General features: G+C 45.0%; 1 protein-coding gene across 1 annotated transcript; it reads left to right on the top strand.

Annotated features, from left to right (window-relative positions):
• Positions 1 to 384: 384 nt before the first annotated feature.
• On the top strand, positions 385 to 3,381 carry LOC143220298 (uncharacterized). The gene is made up of 5 exons (XM_076445966.1): positions 385 to 1,066; positions 1,159 to 1,547; positions 1,656 to 2,344; positions 2,878 to 3,221; positions 3,308 to 3,381. Exons 1-5 carry the CDS (start codon positions 385 to 387, stop codon positions 3,379 to 3,381), a joined length of 2,178 nt encoding a protein of 725 aa, XP_076302081.1.
• Positions 3,382 to 17,319: the final 13,938 nt, after the last annotated feature.

Consider the following 17,319-nt stretch of genomic DNA (forward strand, 5'->3'; position numbering starts at 1 on the left):
AGGGACTCGGCAGATGCGGAAAGCGAAGGTTTTTTGGGTTTTTCCTTTCCTTCGTGACGTCGAGGTCTTCAGGTCAATGGGGACCTGGTTTATGTCCTTACAACCAGACCTTCATGACACGCGGACGCGCGGACCACCTCGACGTCGAATTGGGAAGGAAAAGCAGTACAGTTCGTTCGCGCCTGCTGACCGCATCGTTTCCTATCCCCCGCACTCAAAATAAAGATCTACCTCAGGAATCACAGCGAGTATATCCAAACCTCACATTTCCCTCCACCATCAACTGGTGACACCGACGTGATCGTGTATATCGAAGGTGAAGTGCGTGAGTCATATTTTTTTTTCTCTCTTCATTCTACCGTCCGTTTTAATACGCGAAACGCGATGGCCGAGTCTAACCGTGAATATACGAGTGGACAGTGCGAGTGCGAAGCGGTAAACGCGGTAAGCCAGACGAAGCAGCGCATTCCACAATTCTGGCCGCACCAGGTTGCACTCTGGTTCCTAATGCTGGAAAAATACTTCGAGTCCGCTAGGATCACTAAGGATTCGACCCGATATAATTCCGCGCTCGCGTGCCTCAGCGACGATTGCATTGAGCAGATTGAGGACGTTATTATGAACCCCCCTGCCACGGGACAGTACGAACTGTTAAAGCGCGAGGTAATAAACCGTTTATCCGAGTCGGACTCTTCACGCGTGCGGAAATTGTTGGAAGGGCAGGGAATTGGCGACGGTACACCGTCGCAATTTTTCCGTCATATAAGGAATCTCGCGACCCCCTCCGTCACGGACGAGTTGCTCGTGACCCTATGGAAGACCCGGTTGCCGACGGATAATCAACGCGTCTTGGCCACCGTGCCGCACGGAGGCACAACCGCGTTGACGGAAATGGCAGACCGAATTCACGAGATCTGCCCCGAACCGCGACGCGGCATCGCCGCAGTCGCATCCACATCGGAATTTCAACGATTGGCAGAAAATGTGAATCAGCTCACTGCAGAAGTGAAGGCCCTTAAGACATGGATGGGTCGACGACGAAGATCCGCGCCCAGGTCGAAGAACCGTACCCAGAGTGGTTCCGGCGCGCGGAAGAAGTCGCCACACACCCGTCAAGCCTTCGGTGGGGTCTGCTGGTATCACCACAAATACGGCAAGAATGCTTCATCGTGCCAAAACCCGTGAAATTGGAGTGCGGGAAACGGGGAGAGCCGTCCCTGAACGCGGCACTAGACGGTTCTGGGTCCCGCCGCATTTTCGTCCCTGACGAACTCTCGAAGGTTCAGTTTCTCGTGGACACAGGTGCGGATCTGTATGTTTACCCGCGTAGCCGGCTAAGCGGACAACACAAAAGGTGCGAATACGAACTTTTCGCGGCCAACGGCTCTCGTATCGCGACCTATGGCACCGTGGTCCTGGAGCTGAACCTGTCCTTACGGCGAAGCTTTAAGTGGCGTTTCGTGGTAGCCGATGTAGCTACCCCGATCATCGGGGTCGACTTTCTTAGTTATTACGACTTGCTAGTCGACCCCCGCAATAAACGCCTGGTTGACCAGCGGACTCACCTAACGACGCGTGGACGCGTCGCAGACCCCGGGATCGCATCGATCAAGGCAGTGATCGGCGATACCGACTAACACCGGCTCCTGGCACAGTTCCCGAACCTGACCCGTCCGCCCGTCTTCAGAAACGACCTGGTGAGGCATCAGGTGCAACACCACATCGAGGCGACCCCAGGACCGCCGGTGTACAGCAAACCACGCCGCCTCGCACCTCACCGCTTGAAAGCCATCCAGGCCGAATTCGAGCTGATGGTCCAGCAAGGAGTCCTCCGGCCGTCGAAGAGTCCCTGGGCCTCTCCACTACACGTGGTGCCGAAGAAGGACGGCACACTCCGTCCTTGCGGAGACTATCTGGCATTGAACGCTCGCACCGTGCCGGACAGGTATTCGCCGCCTCATATAGAGGATTTTTCCCAGAGGCTTCACGGGAAACGAATTTTCTCTGAAATAGACTTGGTACGTGCGTACCACCAAATCCCGGTCGCGCCGGAGGACGTTAAGAAGACGGCTATAGCGACTCCGTTCGGTCTTTTCGAATCCACGAACATGATGTTCGGGTTGCGTAATGCTGCGCAAACATGTCAGCGTTTCGTCGACGAAACTATTCGCGGGCTAGACTTTGTCTACGCATATATCGACGATTTTTTGATAGCCTCCGAAAACGCGGCGCAACATCACGAGCACCTGAACATCCTATTCGGCCGGCTCAGTCAATACGGAGTAGTCATTAATCCGGCGAAATGCGTTTTCGGTGTCGATACCATCGCGTTTTTAGGACATCCGTGAGTGCGCCGGGCGTTAAGCCCTTAGACGAACGCGTTTCGGCAATCGCGGCTTTCCCCACGCCAAAAACGGTAAAGGAGCTACGTAGGTTCCTGGGGATGGTTAATTTTTACCGGCGGTTCATACCACGAGCCGCGGAACTTCTTCTGCCCCTAAACGCGTTCCTAAAGGTTTCCAGGAAGGGTAACGAAACCGTAACCCTGATTGAGGACTCAGAACGCGCATTCACCTAGTCGAAATCGGCCCTCGCAACCGCGACGTTGCTCGCGCACCCCATCCCCGACGCGTTACTTAGCATCGTCGTCGATGCTTCGGACTACGCGATGGGAGCAGTCTTGCAACAACGCGCGGACAATGCATGGCAACCATTAAATTTCTGTACAAAAACTATGTCTCCGGCGCAACGTAAATATAGCGCATACGATCGCGAACTTCTCGCAATATATAATGCCATTAGACATTTTCGGCACGCCGTCGATGGGAGACATTTCACTATCCTTACTGACCACAAACCTCTAACTTTTGCTTTCAGGCAAAAGTTAGACAAGTGTTCCCCCCGACAGTTTAGACACTTAGACTACATCGGTCAATTCACACCGGATATCCGACATGTAAAAGGATCCGAAAACCTAGTCGCCGATGTATTGTCCCGCTTTGGGGCGATTTCGAAAGCATTTGAGCATACGGCACTCGCGTCAGCACAAAGGGACGACGCTGAGATGGAGGAAATCATAAACTCCAGATCAAGCGCCCTGGAATTAAAGAAAATTCGTTTCCCGGATTGCGACGCGGATATTTATTGCGACGTCTCTGCGAAAACCTCACGACCTATCGTACCAAGGATGCAACGCCGTCAAGCGTTCGACGCTATTCGTGGTCTCGCACACCTAGGAATTAATGCCACCCAGAAATTGGTGACGGGGCGTTTTGTCTGGCCTGGAGTAAACAGGGATGTCCGACAGCGGGCTCGGCAATGTATCCCTTGCCAGCGCAACAAAGTAACAAGACATGTGTCCGCTCCAGTCGCCGAGTTTAAAAACTTAGCCGGGCGATTCGAACACGTGCATAGTAAATATGGAGGCGTCAGCGGTCGCTGCAGCGTTAATGTCTACCTGGATCGCCCGTTTTGGCGTACCCTTGCGAATAACCACTGACCAGGGTCGGCAGTTCGAATCCAATCTGTTTAAAGAATTATGCAGGTTACTGGGTGTGCAGCATATCCGTACGACAGCGTACCATCCTCAGGAAAACGGAATGGTCGAAACGTTCCACCGGCAACTGAAAGCGGCTATAAAATGTCACGACACCGCGAATTGGGTAGAGATGTTACCTATTGTATTACTAGGTATCCGCGCCGCGACCAAGCCCGATCTGGAAGCGTCCGCCGCGGAAATGATCTACGGCACCGGAATCCGTCTGCCCGCGGATTTTTTCATCTCGAGCAATCGGGAGCCCGATTCCGATTTCGTTTCGCGGTTGAAGCGACATTTTAGTAATATAAAGCCGCAGCCGGTCATACAGCACGGCACGCGTCGAGCGTTCGTGCCCCAAGAGCTGGCGACATGTCCGTTTGTTTTCCTGCGCCGTGACGCGGGGCGGAGCCCGTTGCAATCTCCATATGACGGCCCGTACCGCGTCCTAGTAAGACGCGAAAAAACATTCGTGTTAGATATCGACGAGAATCGGGTAAGGGTAAGCGTGGACCGCTTTAAACCCGCATTTACCGTTCCCGACGAACACACCGAGCAACCGCTCTAAAACGTAATTAAATTCATCCCCGACAACGCCAACGACCACGTAGGTCGTACCCCAGACACTCGGCCCCGTGAAAACAGCGAACGGAAACGCCTTACAACCCGTTCGGGTAGAACCATCCGTTTTCCACAGCGTTTTCAGGCCGGTCTTAAATAGGTTAAGAATGTATATATTGTATATATCTATATGCAGAGAAACGTGTAAATATAAGAGCGTGACTGCGGATTGTACATATAGGTGTGTTTGTATTGAGTGTGTACGAATGGAATGTTTTATGGTACACTTTCTCTGTCACTTTCACTTTCTGTCTATTACTGTTCTTTTCTTTGTTGTATTTCTCCTTCCTTTTTCTTTTCTACTCTATTTTGTAAGCGTTGTCACTGTAAGGGGGGTGCTGTAGGGACTCGGCAGATGCGGAAAGCGATGGTTTTTTGGGTTTTTCCTTTCCTTCGTGACGTCGAGGTCTTCAGGTCAATGGGACCTGGTTTATGTCTTTACTACCAGGGCCTCATGACCCGTGGACGCGCGGACAACCTTGACGTCGAATTGGGAAGGAAAAGCAGTACAGTTCGTTCGCGCCTGCTGACCGCATCGTTTCCTATCCCCGCACTCAAAATAAAGTTCTACACCAGGAATCACGGCGAGTTTATCCAAACCTCACATTTCCCTCAACCTTCACATGTATATGTATTAAAGTGCAGAGTCAACACGTTGTAGAACGTTACGAATTGGCGTTAACTGAAACCCTTTACCCATGGACTTACCTTCCAGGAACCCAGCCCGCTACAGAGATTGGCTTGCTCAGTGTTCACTGGAAGAAATTAGTAGAGGGACACCTTATTTTCAAGTATAATTATGGCGATCGATGGACAAACCGAGGGAGAACACTACCTTCAACTTCGAGAGTCCTACTGCTAAATCAATAGATGCACCTATCTTGTGATTCCGAAGCTCGGACCACTTATTCAGGAGTGAATCCACAGAGCTGCGTTACCAATGGACACGTTAATTCGCGGTACGAATGTTAATGTGAAGTGTAAAATCTTTGTCGATCGTTACCTATTGGTATAGGGTCAAACTTTTTACCGAAGACCATACCCACCGATATCCTATGCTGCTGTATCGATAGTCTAAATTCGTGTTAAGTGTAACAATATATTATTCATTTTAGTTACGGGCACGTCCATTGCATGTATGAATAAGAAGATCTATAGGCATACCGCTCCTGTACGATAATACTTTCTGGCAGATTCGCACAGCTAAGACATTAGCATCACCTATCAAGTGATTCCGAGATTCGCACCGAGTGTACCGGGGGTGAATCCGTTGTTCAGTATAGGCAATGGACCCCTTTATTCAAGTTATGAATATCCATGAAGGAAGTCGAACTGTAGTGGACCATTACTAATTGGAATAAAGTCCTTCTTTTTACCGAATACATCATCTTCCAAGAACAAATCACGCAGCAGCGAGTGTCACGCGTCGTGCTCACGGGAACAAGTAAGTAGACATTTCAGCAGACGGACACATTATTTTCATGTAGGAAAAGGATGATCGAGTGTCAAATCGTTCGAGACCGTTCCCACCATCTTTGGGAGTGGAACGGCTGAGTCAATAGCTTCACCCATCATGCGATTCCAAGAGTCAAACCCGGTATTCCGGGAGTAAATCTGCTGAAGTATTGACAATGGACACCTTAATTCGCGGTATTAATGATAAAGTAGAGCATAAATCCGTTTCAGAACGTTACTTATTGCTGTAAAGTCAAATATTTTACCGGATAACTTATTGTCCGCGAACATCACCCGCTGCATCGAGAGTATAACTTCGTACTGGATCGTATTAATATACATTTTATTGACGGAGACCGTAATTTCATTGCGAATAAGAAGGTCGAGGATTAATCCGTTCGAGAAAGTGGCCGCCTACATTGAAATTCGAACGCCTGAGTCAAAAGCTTGACCAATCTTGTGATTCGGACAGTCAAACCATGTATTGCGGGAGTAAGTCCGGTGAAGGGTATTGCAATAGACACCTTTATTAGCGGTTTGAATATTACGGAAGGCCGTTAAGCCGTTGTAGAAGATTTCATATTCGTGTATGGTTAAATTTCATACAGAACGCCTTAACCTCCGAAAAACTGATCTCCTGTATGGAGGGTATAACACTGTGTTCAGAGGTACCAACTAGTATACTTCTTAGTGACGAGAACCCTGACTTCATTTACGAACTAGAAAAACGAGAAACAAACCGATCGAGAACGTTGCAACCTGGTGTGAGAGGCGAACGTCTAAGTCAATAGCTTCACATATCCTGCGTTACCGAGAGGCGTACCAGGTATTCCTGGAGTAAATCCGCTCAGTAGTATTGGCAATTGACACCTTAATTTATGGCATGAATATTAATGTAGGGCGTCAAACCGTCTCAGAACATTGCCAATTCGAATAAATTCATTCCTTATACGAATTCCATACCTACCAGGAAGCTGTCCCGCTACACCGAAAGCATTACTTCGTGGTCAGAGAAAGAAAGTAGCATTAACTTCAGCGCCGGGCACCTTAACGTCGTGTATGAATAAGAAGATCGATTGTCAAACCGTTTGAGATCGTTACCACTTTCTTCGAAGGTCGAACGTCTAAGTCAATAGCATCACCTTTCCTATGACTTCTATAATCAAGCCAGGTAATCTGGGAGTAAATGGGGTGAACAGTATTGGAAATAGACACCTTCGTTCACGGTTTGAACATTAAAATTTCGTGTCACGCCGTTTGAGAACGTTACCAATTGCTATAAACTCAAACGTTTTACCGGAGACATTACCATTCTAAAGCCCTGCCCTCACTATCGGGCGTGCAGCAGCATGCTCAGAGGAACGAGCTAGCATACGTTTCAGTATCGGTCACCTTACTATCGCGTATAAAACATAAGATAGGATGACAAACCGTTTGAGAACGTTACTTCCTCAAAGAACGAACGTCTATGTCAATAGATTCACCTATGCTATGATTGCAAGAGTCAAACCAGGTGTTCCGGGAGAAAATGTGATGTACCGTATTGGCAGTAAATTTTTCATACTGTGAATTAAGTGCAGAATAACTCACGATATTAAAGAGCAGAGTCAAGCCGCTGGAGAACGTTCCCAATTACAATAACGCCATACTCCATACCGGATAGCTTACCTTTCGAGAAAGTAACCCGCTGTATCGTGGGTATAATTTCGGGTTCATGGAAACAAATTTGTAGACATTTTAGTGACTCGCACCTTAACGCCGTGTATGAGTAGGGAGATCAGGAGACATACCGTGTTGAAACGTTACAGACTTCCTTGAGAGTCTAATAGCTAGGTCAGTAGCTTCACCTATACCGTGATTCCGAGAGTCAACCCTGGAAATCCGAGAGTAAGTTCGCTGAACAGTATTGGTAATACACACATACATTCACGGTTTGAAAATTACAATACAGCGTCTAACCTTTGGAAACGTTACCACCCTATTTGTGAGTCGAACACATAAGAAAATAGCTCCTCCTACCCTGTGATTCCGAGACAGTAAAACCGGCGGAGAACATGACCAATATGCATAAAATAATACATTTTATCGAATATCATACGTTCCGAGAACCTAATGCGCAGTAGCGTGTGTCCTGCTTAATGTGCACGAACATAAATTAGTAGATATTTTAATGGACGAGAAACTCATGTTTGTTTGTAATTATCAACATCGAGGGCCAATGCGTTCGTGAACGTTACGACAGACTTTGAGTGTCGTACAGCTATGTCAGCAGCATTACCTATCTGTGATTCCGAGAGTCAATCCAGCTATTCCGCGAGTCAATCCGCTGTGTTATGGTGGCATCATACACCGTATTTAACGGTCTACATATTAATGCCTCGAGATACACAGTGGCAGAACGTTACGAATTGGAATAGAATCATACTTATAACCGAAGTCCTCACCTTCACACAAGATATTACGCCGTATAGAGAGTATTGCTTCGTGTTCACAGAAGCCAAGTAGTATCCATTTTAGAGACGGGCATCTTAATTTCCTGCATGTATTAGAAGGTCGAGTGTCAAACAGATCGGGAACCTGACCACCTTCGTTGTGTGTCAAACGGTTAAACCAATTGCTTCACCTATGCTGTGGTTCCCAGAGTCAAACTAGGTACTCTGGTAGTGAATCCGCTGTAAAGTATCGGCATTAAAAACCCTACTTCCCGGTACAAATATTAGAGATCAGTGTCACACAGATGTGCAACGTAAGTTATTGGTATAGCGTCTAACGTTTCACCGAATGCCGTACCATCCGAGAAACTAAGCCGCTGTATATAGGGTATAACTTCGCGTCCAGAGTTGCAGAATGGTATAAATTTTAGTGACGGGGATCACGATTTCTTGTACGAATCAGAAGATCGCGAGGCAAACTCTTCTGGAACGTTACCACCTTCTTTGAGAATCGCACAACTAGGACAATAGCTTCAACTATGATGTGACTCTGAGAGTCAAACCATGTATTCCCGGTGTAAATACACTAAACGCATTTGGAAATAGACACCATAATTCACGCAATGGATGATGATGATCAGAGGCAGTCCGTTTAAGAACCATATCAATTGGAATAAAGTCAAACGTTTTACTGAACGCCTTACCCTCAGAAAGAATAACGCGCTATATATAGAGTACATGGTGGTGCACAGTGGAAGAAATTTGTATACATTTTAGTGTCGCGCACCTTAATCTCTTGTATGAATTAAAAGAGCGTGAGGCAAACTCTTCCAGAGCTTTGCCACCATCTTTGAGAGTCGCACAGCTAATTCAATAGCTTCACCTATCCAGTGATCCCGAGTGCCAAACGAGGTATTTCGAGAGTCAGTCTGCTGTGCAGTGTTGGCACCGTACACCATATTTAACGGTATAAATATTAATGTCCCGAGTTAGACCGTCGTAGAACGTTACGAATTGGTTTAGAATCAATCTTTTTGCCAAAGGCCTTACCTTTCGAGAAGATAGGACGCCGTATATGGAGTATAACATCGTGTTCAGAGAAGCCAAGTAGTATCCATTTTAGCGTCGGGCAGCTTAATTTCCTGCATGTATTAGAAGATAGAGTGTCAAAGCGCTCGAGAACGTTACCATCTTCTGTGAGAGACGAACGACTAAGTCAATAGCATCACTCATCCTGCGATTCCGAGAGTCAAGCAGGAATTCCGGGTGTAAGTCCGCAGAACTGTATTATTGCCAATAGACACAATAATTCACGAATTGAATAAAAAAGTATAGCGTCAAACCATTTGAGATCATTGCAACTTTGTGTAAAGTCAAACACTTTACCGATGGCAATATCATCCGAAAGGCAAACTCACAGTTTGGAGAGTATAACATCGTGTTCAGAGACAAAAATTAATCTTCACTTCAGTGACCGGCACCTTAACATCATGTATGAATTGGAAGTTCGAGGCTCAAACCGTTCGAGGTAGATACCACCATTTTTTACTGTCAAACGGCTAAGTGAATACCTTCACCGATCCGGGTATACCGAGAGTCAAACCAGGAATACTAGGAGTACATTCGCTGTACATCATTGGCAATTGACACCTGAATTGTCGGCATAAGCATTAAAGTATGGAGTTAAAACGTTGGTAACCATTACCAATTGTCATGTAGTCATTCTTTTTACAGAATAAGTTACCTTCCGAGAACGTATCCCGCTGTACCGAGAGTACAACCTGCACATTGATATACATTTTAGTAATGCGCACCACAGTTTCATGTATGAATTACAAGATCGATGGTCAAATCGTTCCTGGACATTACCCGGTTCTTTGAGAGACACAAAGTTATATCATAAGCACCACTTAACCTATTATTCCGCGAGACACATCAGGTATTCCGGCAGTTAATCCGCTGAATAGTATTGGCAATATACACCTTAATTAGCGGTTTGAATACTGAAATTGAGAGTCAAGCCATTTGAATGCGTTAAATATTGATAAAGCGTCAAACCTTTAACGAGGGCCTTCACTTCCTAAATCCTATACCGTTGTAGGAGCATCTCGCTTAGTGTTCATGGACACAAATTAGTAGACATTTTGGCAAACGGAGACTTTCGTATGACAAGCTAAATCGCGATTCAATCTATTGTAGAACGGTACCACCATCTTTCAGGTTTGAACGGCTAAGTCAGTAGCGTCCCGTATCCTGTGATTCCTAGAGCCAGACCAGTTATTGAAGGAGTAGTTCCGCTTAACAGAATAGGCAATAGGCACCAAAGTTCACGTTTTGAATATCAAAATAGAGCTTCACACCGTGTGAGCACGTTATCAACTGCTATAAAGTCAAACATTTTCGAGAAAGCCTTATCGTGCGAAGAGCTAAGCTGCTATATCGATAGGCCAAGTTCGTGTTCAGGGAAACAACCTATTGTTCCTTATAGTGACGGGCACCAACATGTCATGTATGAATAAGAAGATCGATTAGCATACTGTTCCAGAACGGTACTACTTTCTATGTGATTCGCACAGCTAAGGCATTAGAATCAGCTAACCTGTGATTCCGTGACGCGAACCTGTTATTCCGGAAGCAAATGCGCTGAACATTATTGACAATGGCCACCTTGATTCAGGGTTTGAATATTAAAATTGAACGTCAACCCGTTTGTGAACGTTACCAACTGTAAATAGTCAAACGTTTTACAGATGGCCGTACCATCCGCGTACCTGACCCGCTGCATCGAGAGAATAACTTCGTGTTCAGAGGATCAAATTTGTATACATTTTACAGTCGGAAACCACAATTGCGAGCATGAATTAAGAGATTGAGGTTCAATCCGTTCGAGACCGTTACCACCTTTTGTGGGAGACGAACGGCTAAGTCAATAGCTTCACCTATCCAAAGGTTCGCAGAGTCAAACCAGATACTCCGGAAGAAGGTCCGATGACCTGGTTTGGAAATAGACACCTGAATTCGCGGTATGGATATTACTGTAAATCGTCAAAACGCTTGAGATGGTTATCAATTGGTATAAGGTCGAACGTTTAGGCGAAGCCCATACCTTCCCCGAACCTCAGCGGCGTCATCGAGAGCATAAATTCGTGTCCACAGAGAAACATTGGTATTCGTTTCAGTGACCGGCACATTAACTTCATGTACATATTAGATGGTCGAGGGCCAAACGGCTCCAGATCGTTGCCAATGGTATTCAAAGGAGGCATGACTCCATACGTATTGGTAACGTTCTCCGACAGTTGACTCCAAACATTTATATTAATACCATGAAATAAGGTGTCAATTGCCAATACTCTTCACTGTTCCACTCCAAAAGCGGGTGGGATCGGTATCGTATGGCCTGACACTCGGTCTTCTAATTGATTCACGTAATTATGGTTCCAGTCACTAAGATATATACTACTTCGTTGCTCTGAACTCCATGTTATACTCTCGGTACAGTGCTTTAGACTTTCGGAGGGTTTGGTCTTCAGTAAAGCGTTTGAATTTATACAAATTGCGTAGCATTCTCAATCGGATTTACGGTCTACTTTAAAATTCAAACCGTGAATTAAGGCGAATATTGGTAATACCGGTTAACGGATTTACTCCCGGAATACCTACTATTGCTTTCGTATCTCAGGATAAGTGTAGGTATTGGATTAGCTTTTCTGTTCTCAAAAGAGATGTTAACGTTCTCGCTAAGTTTAACCCCCAATCATCGTATTCATTCATGAAATTAAGGTGACCTTCACTCAAATTTATAAAATTTGCTTCTCGGAACGCGAGGACATATTCTCGATAAGGCGGGTTAGCTTCACGGAAGGTAAGACTCTCGGTAATGATTTGTCTCTAAACAAATGACGAGCGTACTACAACGGGCTGACGGTCCGCTTTAATATTCATACCGTGAATCAAGGTGTCCATTGCTAATACTGCTCTGTGGATTGACTTCTGGGATACCTCACCAGACCCACGGAACCGCATGATAGTTGTAGCTATTGACTATGCCGCTCGACTATCACAGATGGTGGTACCGTTATCAGAAGTAATTTCCCTTCGATCTTCCAATTCATACATCAAATTAAGGTTACCGTCACTAAAATCTAAACTGACATGCTTCTAGGAACACGAAGTTATACTCCCGGTACAGCGGGATAATATTTCGGGGTGAAAGGTCTTCGGTAAAACGTTGGAATTTATTGCAATTAGTAACGTTCCACAGCGGTTTGATGGTCTGTATTAATATCCAAACCGTGTGAATTGAGGTGCCTATTGCTAACACTTTTCAGCAGACTTACTCCAAAATACCTGGTTTGGCTCTCCGTATCACAGGATATGCGAAGCTATTGACTTTGCCATTCGATACTCGCATAAGGTGATAACGTTCACGTAGTGTTTGACCCTCCATATACTAATTCATACATGAAGTTAAGGTGGCCGTTACTGAAATGGAAACTGATTTCTTTCTCTAATCACGGAGTTATCCTCTCGATACGGCGGGATAGCTTCGTAAAATGTAAGGCCACCAGTAATGTGATTGACTTTATATCAATTGCCAATGCTCTGAAACGGTTTGGCGGTCTGCATTAATATCTAAACCCTGAATTATGGTACATGTTGAAAATACTGTTCAGCGGATTACTCCCAGTATACCTAATGTGACTCTCGGTATATCGGGATAGGTGAAGCTTCACATTTAGCCGTTCATCTCTCACAGAAGGTAACGAAGTTCTCGAGCGGCTTGACACTCGATCTTCATATACATGATGAAATTAATGTACCCGTCACCAAATAATTTCCAATTTCTTCCCCTGAACACGAAGTTATACTTCCGATACAGCGGGTTATCTTTTCGGAGGGTAAGGTCTTCGGTAAAACTTTTTACATTATAGCTATTGGTAACGTTCTCAAACGGTTTGACGCTCTACATTTAATATACAAACCGTGAATTAAGTTGTCTATTACTAATACTGTTCACCTTGTTTACTCCCCGAAAGCCTGGTCTGATTCTGGGAACCGCAGTATTGGTGAAGCTATTGTGTTATATATGCGATTTCACGACGAAGGTGTTATCGTCCTAGAACGGTTTCATCCTCGATCCCTTCATTCATACATGAAATTAAGGTGCCCTTCACTGCAATGTACACTAATTTGTACTTCTGAGTACAAGGAACACTCTAAATACATCGGGTTTAGGTCTCAGAGCGTAAGGTTTTGTGTGAAACTATTGACATTATCCCAATATGTATCGGTATACAAATATTTGACTCTGTGCTCTAATATTCTAACCGTGAACTAAGTTGTCCATTACCAATAGTGTACGGAGGATTGACTCCCGGTATACCCAATTTGACTCTCCGAATCACAGGTTAGGTGAAACTGTAAACTTAGCTGCTCAACACTTAGGGAAGGTGACAACGCTCTCGAACGGTTGGATCCCCGATCTCTGAATTCATTCGCGAATGTTGCAACCTTCTTTGAGGTTCGAACGGGTTAGTCAATAGCTTCACCAATCTGTAGTTCCGAGAGACAAATCAGGTAACCCGGAGATAAATCCGCTGAAGCGTAATGGCAATAGTCACCTAATCCACGCTATGAATATTAAAGCGGACCAACAACACGTTGAAGCTCGGCACCCGCTGGTATACATACAGACCTTTTACCGAAAGCCTTATCTCCCGAGAAGCTAACACGCCGAATCGAGAGAGTAACTTCGTGTTCAGAGAAAGATATTAGTATACATCTTACTCACGAGCAGATTAATTTCATGTATGAATGAGGTGATCGGGTGTCAAACCGTTCCAGAACGTTACCACCATCTTAGAGAATCGTCCAGCTATATTAGTAGCTTCACCTATCCTGTGATTTCGGGAGTCAAACTAGATATTCCGGAGTAATTGCCCTAAACAGTCATTGGCAGTAGACACTTTAGTTCAGGATATTAACATCATAGCAGACCGCCAACCCGTTGTGGAACGATAATCATTTGGTACAGAGACAAACCTTATACCGAAGGCCTAACATTCCGCGAAGCCTAGACTGGCGTAGAGAGTGTTTTTCTGACTGCTCGCGGAAACAAATTAGTACATACTTTAGAGGAGGGACACATTTATTTTCGTGTAGGAATAGTGTAATCAGAGTAAAACCGTCCGAGAACGTTACCACCGTCTTTGCGAGTCGCACAGCTAAGCGAGAAGCATCACCGATCACGTGATTCCAAGAGCCAAACAAAGTATTCTGTGAGTCAACCTGCTGTGCACTATTGATATCGTACACCTTATTTAACGGTATAAATATTAGTGTCCCGAGTTAAACCCGCGTAGAACGTTACGAATTGGTATAGAATCAAACTTTTTACCGAAGGCCTTACGGTCCGAGAAGATGACACGCCGTATAATGAGTATAACCTCGTATTCAGAGAAGCCACGTGGTATCCATTTTAGCGAAGGACACCTTAGTTTCCTGTTTGAATTAGATGGTCGATTGTCAAACCGCTCGAGAACGTTTCCACCTCCTTTGAGAATCGAACTGCTGAGTCAAAGCATCACATATCCTGTGACTGCGAGGGTGAAACCAGGTGTTCCGGGAGTTAATCCGCTAAACAGTATCGGCAACAGACACCATAATTCACGCATTGAATAATAAAAAAGATCGTCACACAGTGTGAGAACGTCACCATTTGCAATTTACCGAAGACCTTACATACCGCGTACATCACCCGCTTCTTCGAGGAATAACCTCGTGATCACAGAAAAAAATTAGCACTCATTCAGAAGTGGACACCATAACTTAATGTATGTATTAGATGATCGTGTGTGAGGCAGTGCGAGAACGTAACCACCATCTACGGCAGTCGAGCGGCTATGACTACGGCTTCTCCCATCCTGCGATTCAGAGGGCGAAGCATGTATTCTGTGTGTAAATCCCCTGAAAGGTGTTGGCAGTAGACGACATTATTCACGGCTTGAATACTAAAGTAGTGCGACAAACAGTTTTCGACCGGACGCCTTACTGATGACCTCACCCACCGAAAGCCGAACCGGCCGTATCGGGAGTAGAACACCGTGTTCAGAGGATCAAATTATATTACATTTTGGTTGACGGTCACTTAAATTTCATGTATTAATTGGATGATCGAGTGTAAATCCGTTCCAGAACGTTACCACCTAAGTTGAGACGTTGTACCTAGGGACCTTACCATCCGAGAAACTAATCCGCTGTATAGAGAGTATAAGTTCGTGCTCACAGAATGAAATTAGTATTCAATTCAGTGACAGGCACCTTAACTTCATGTATGAATGAGAAATTGAGTGTCAAACTGCTCGAGAACGTTGCCACCTTCAGTTATAAGGGATCGGATATGCCCATAGCCCCCCCTATACTGTGATTCCGAAAGTCAAACCAGGTATTCTAGGAGTAAATCCACTGTACAGTAATGGCGTTATACGCCACACCTCCAGGTATAAATATTAAAGTGCAGATTGATGCAGTTGTAGAACATAACGAATTGGTATAGAGTCAAAATTTTTACCGCAGGACTTACCTTCCGAGATCTCATCCCGCTGTAGCGACTGGCTTGCTTAGTGTTCACCGGAACAAATTTGTGGACATTTTGGTACACGGAAGCATTTGCATGTACGAGTGGGATAATCGAGGGACAAGCGGTGCGAGAAAGTTATCACCTTCGTCTGCAGTCCAGCTGCTAAATCAATAGATACTCATATCCTGTCATTCCAAGAGTCAGATCACGTACTCCGGGTGTGAATCCACAGAACAGTATGACCAATAGTCGCGATAATTAGCGGTACGAATATTAAAATGGATTGTCAAATTTTTGTCGAACGTTACATATTGTTATACCGTCAAACTTTTATCGATGACCTTACCCTCCGATACCCTAAGCTGCTGTATCAATTGCCTAAATTCGTGATGTAGCAAACAACCATTCATTCCCTTCAGTGACGGGCGCCATCTTTCCACGTATGAATAAGACCGATATGCATGCTGGTTCAGAACTATACAAATCTCTGTCAGATTCGCACTGTTAAGTCAATAGCATCACATATCCTGTGTTTCCGAGAATCATACCAGGTTCTCCTAGAGTAAATACGCTGGACAGTAATGGCAATAGACACCTTAGTCACGGTTTGAATATTAAAGTAGGAGGTCAATCCGTCGGAGTATATTGCCAAATGGTGTAAAATCAAACTTTTTACCGTAATCAAACTTTTTACCGTATACCTTGCCATCGAAGAACCTAACCAGTTGTTGCGAGTGCCATGCTTAGTGATCACGGAATCAAATTAGTAGACAATTTAAGGAGACGGACACCATGTTTTGATGTGTGAACAGAATAATCGAGAGACAAATCATTCGAGAATGTTTCCACCACAGGCGAACGGCTAAATCAATAGCTTCACCTATCCTGTGATTCGGAGTGTCAAACCAGGTATTCCGGTAGCCAATCCTTTGTATACTATTGGCAATGGACACCTTACGTCACTGTTAGCATATTGAAGTACAGAGTCAAATGTTTGTGAACCGTTACATATCGGTATGGTGTCAAATGTTTTACAGAAAACATTACCCTCCGAGTACTTAACCCGAGATATGTTGAATATTACTTCGTATACAGAGATACGAATCAGAATACACAGCAGTGATGGGCACCATAATTTCATTTATGGATTAGAAAATCGAGGGTGAAACCGTTGAATTCGTGAATTCCCACATATATCACAATAGCTTCTTCTATCATGTGGTTCCGAGACTCACACTAGGTATACCCGGAGTATATCGACTGAAGACTATTGGCAATGGACACAATAACTCACGCTTTGAAAATCAAAATAGGGCATCACACCGTGTAAGAACGTTCCCAATTGCTATTAACACGTTGACGCCGGTGCCGATATTCAGAGTTTTCTCTGTGCGACGGCGCCCGAATTCACTGCCTGCTTCGTGGGGCGGCGTGCATCACGGTGTGTCCTACGCGTCTGTTCCGTGGAGCGGCCTGCATCACAGTGGGTCACACTTGTATTTCTCAAAGTAAGTACTACAGAATAGGTTTGTTCTTGAATTCTCAACATTATTAACAGATATTCAATATTAAAAACATAACAATTCTATATTATAAACAGAACATAATTATTTAATTTTTTTATGTAATTTTTCAAAACATGTTGAGCGGTGCAGCGTTACATTATGCTGTTCAACGCGATTTTTGCGCGATAA

This window comes from Lasioglossum baleicum, unplaced genomic scaffold, assembly GCF_051020765.1.
Source record: "Lasioglossum baleicum unplaced genomic scaffold, iyLasBale1 scaffold0688, whole genome shotgun sequence".
NCBI lineage: Eukaryota > Metazoa > Arthropoda > Insecta > Hymenoptera > Halictidae > Lasioglossum > Lasioglossum baleicum.

Coding starts and splice junctions, on each gene's coding strand:
- LOC143220298 (XM_076445966.1), top strand. CDS start 385: ATGGCCGAGTCTAACCGTGAATATACGAGTGGACAGTGCGAGTGCGAA. Junction 1,067..1,158: donor CGCGCCCAGGTCGAAGAACC/GTACCCAGAGTG, acceptor AAATACGGCAAG/AATGCTTCATCGTGCCAAAA. Junction 3,222..3,307: donor AGCGTTCGACGCTATTCGTG/GTCTCGCACACC, acceptor GATGTCCGACAG/CGGGCTCGGCAATGTATCCC.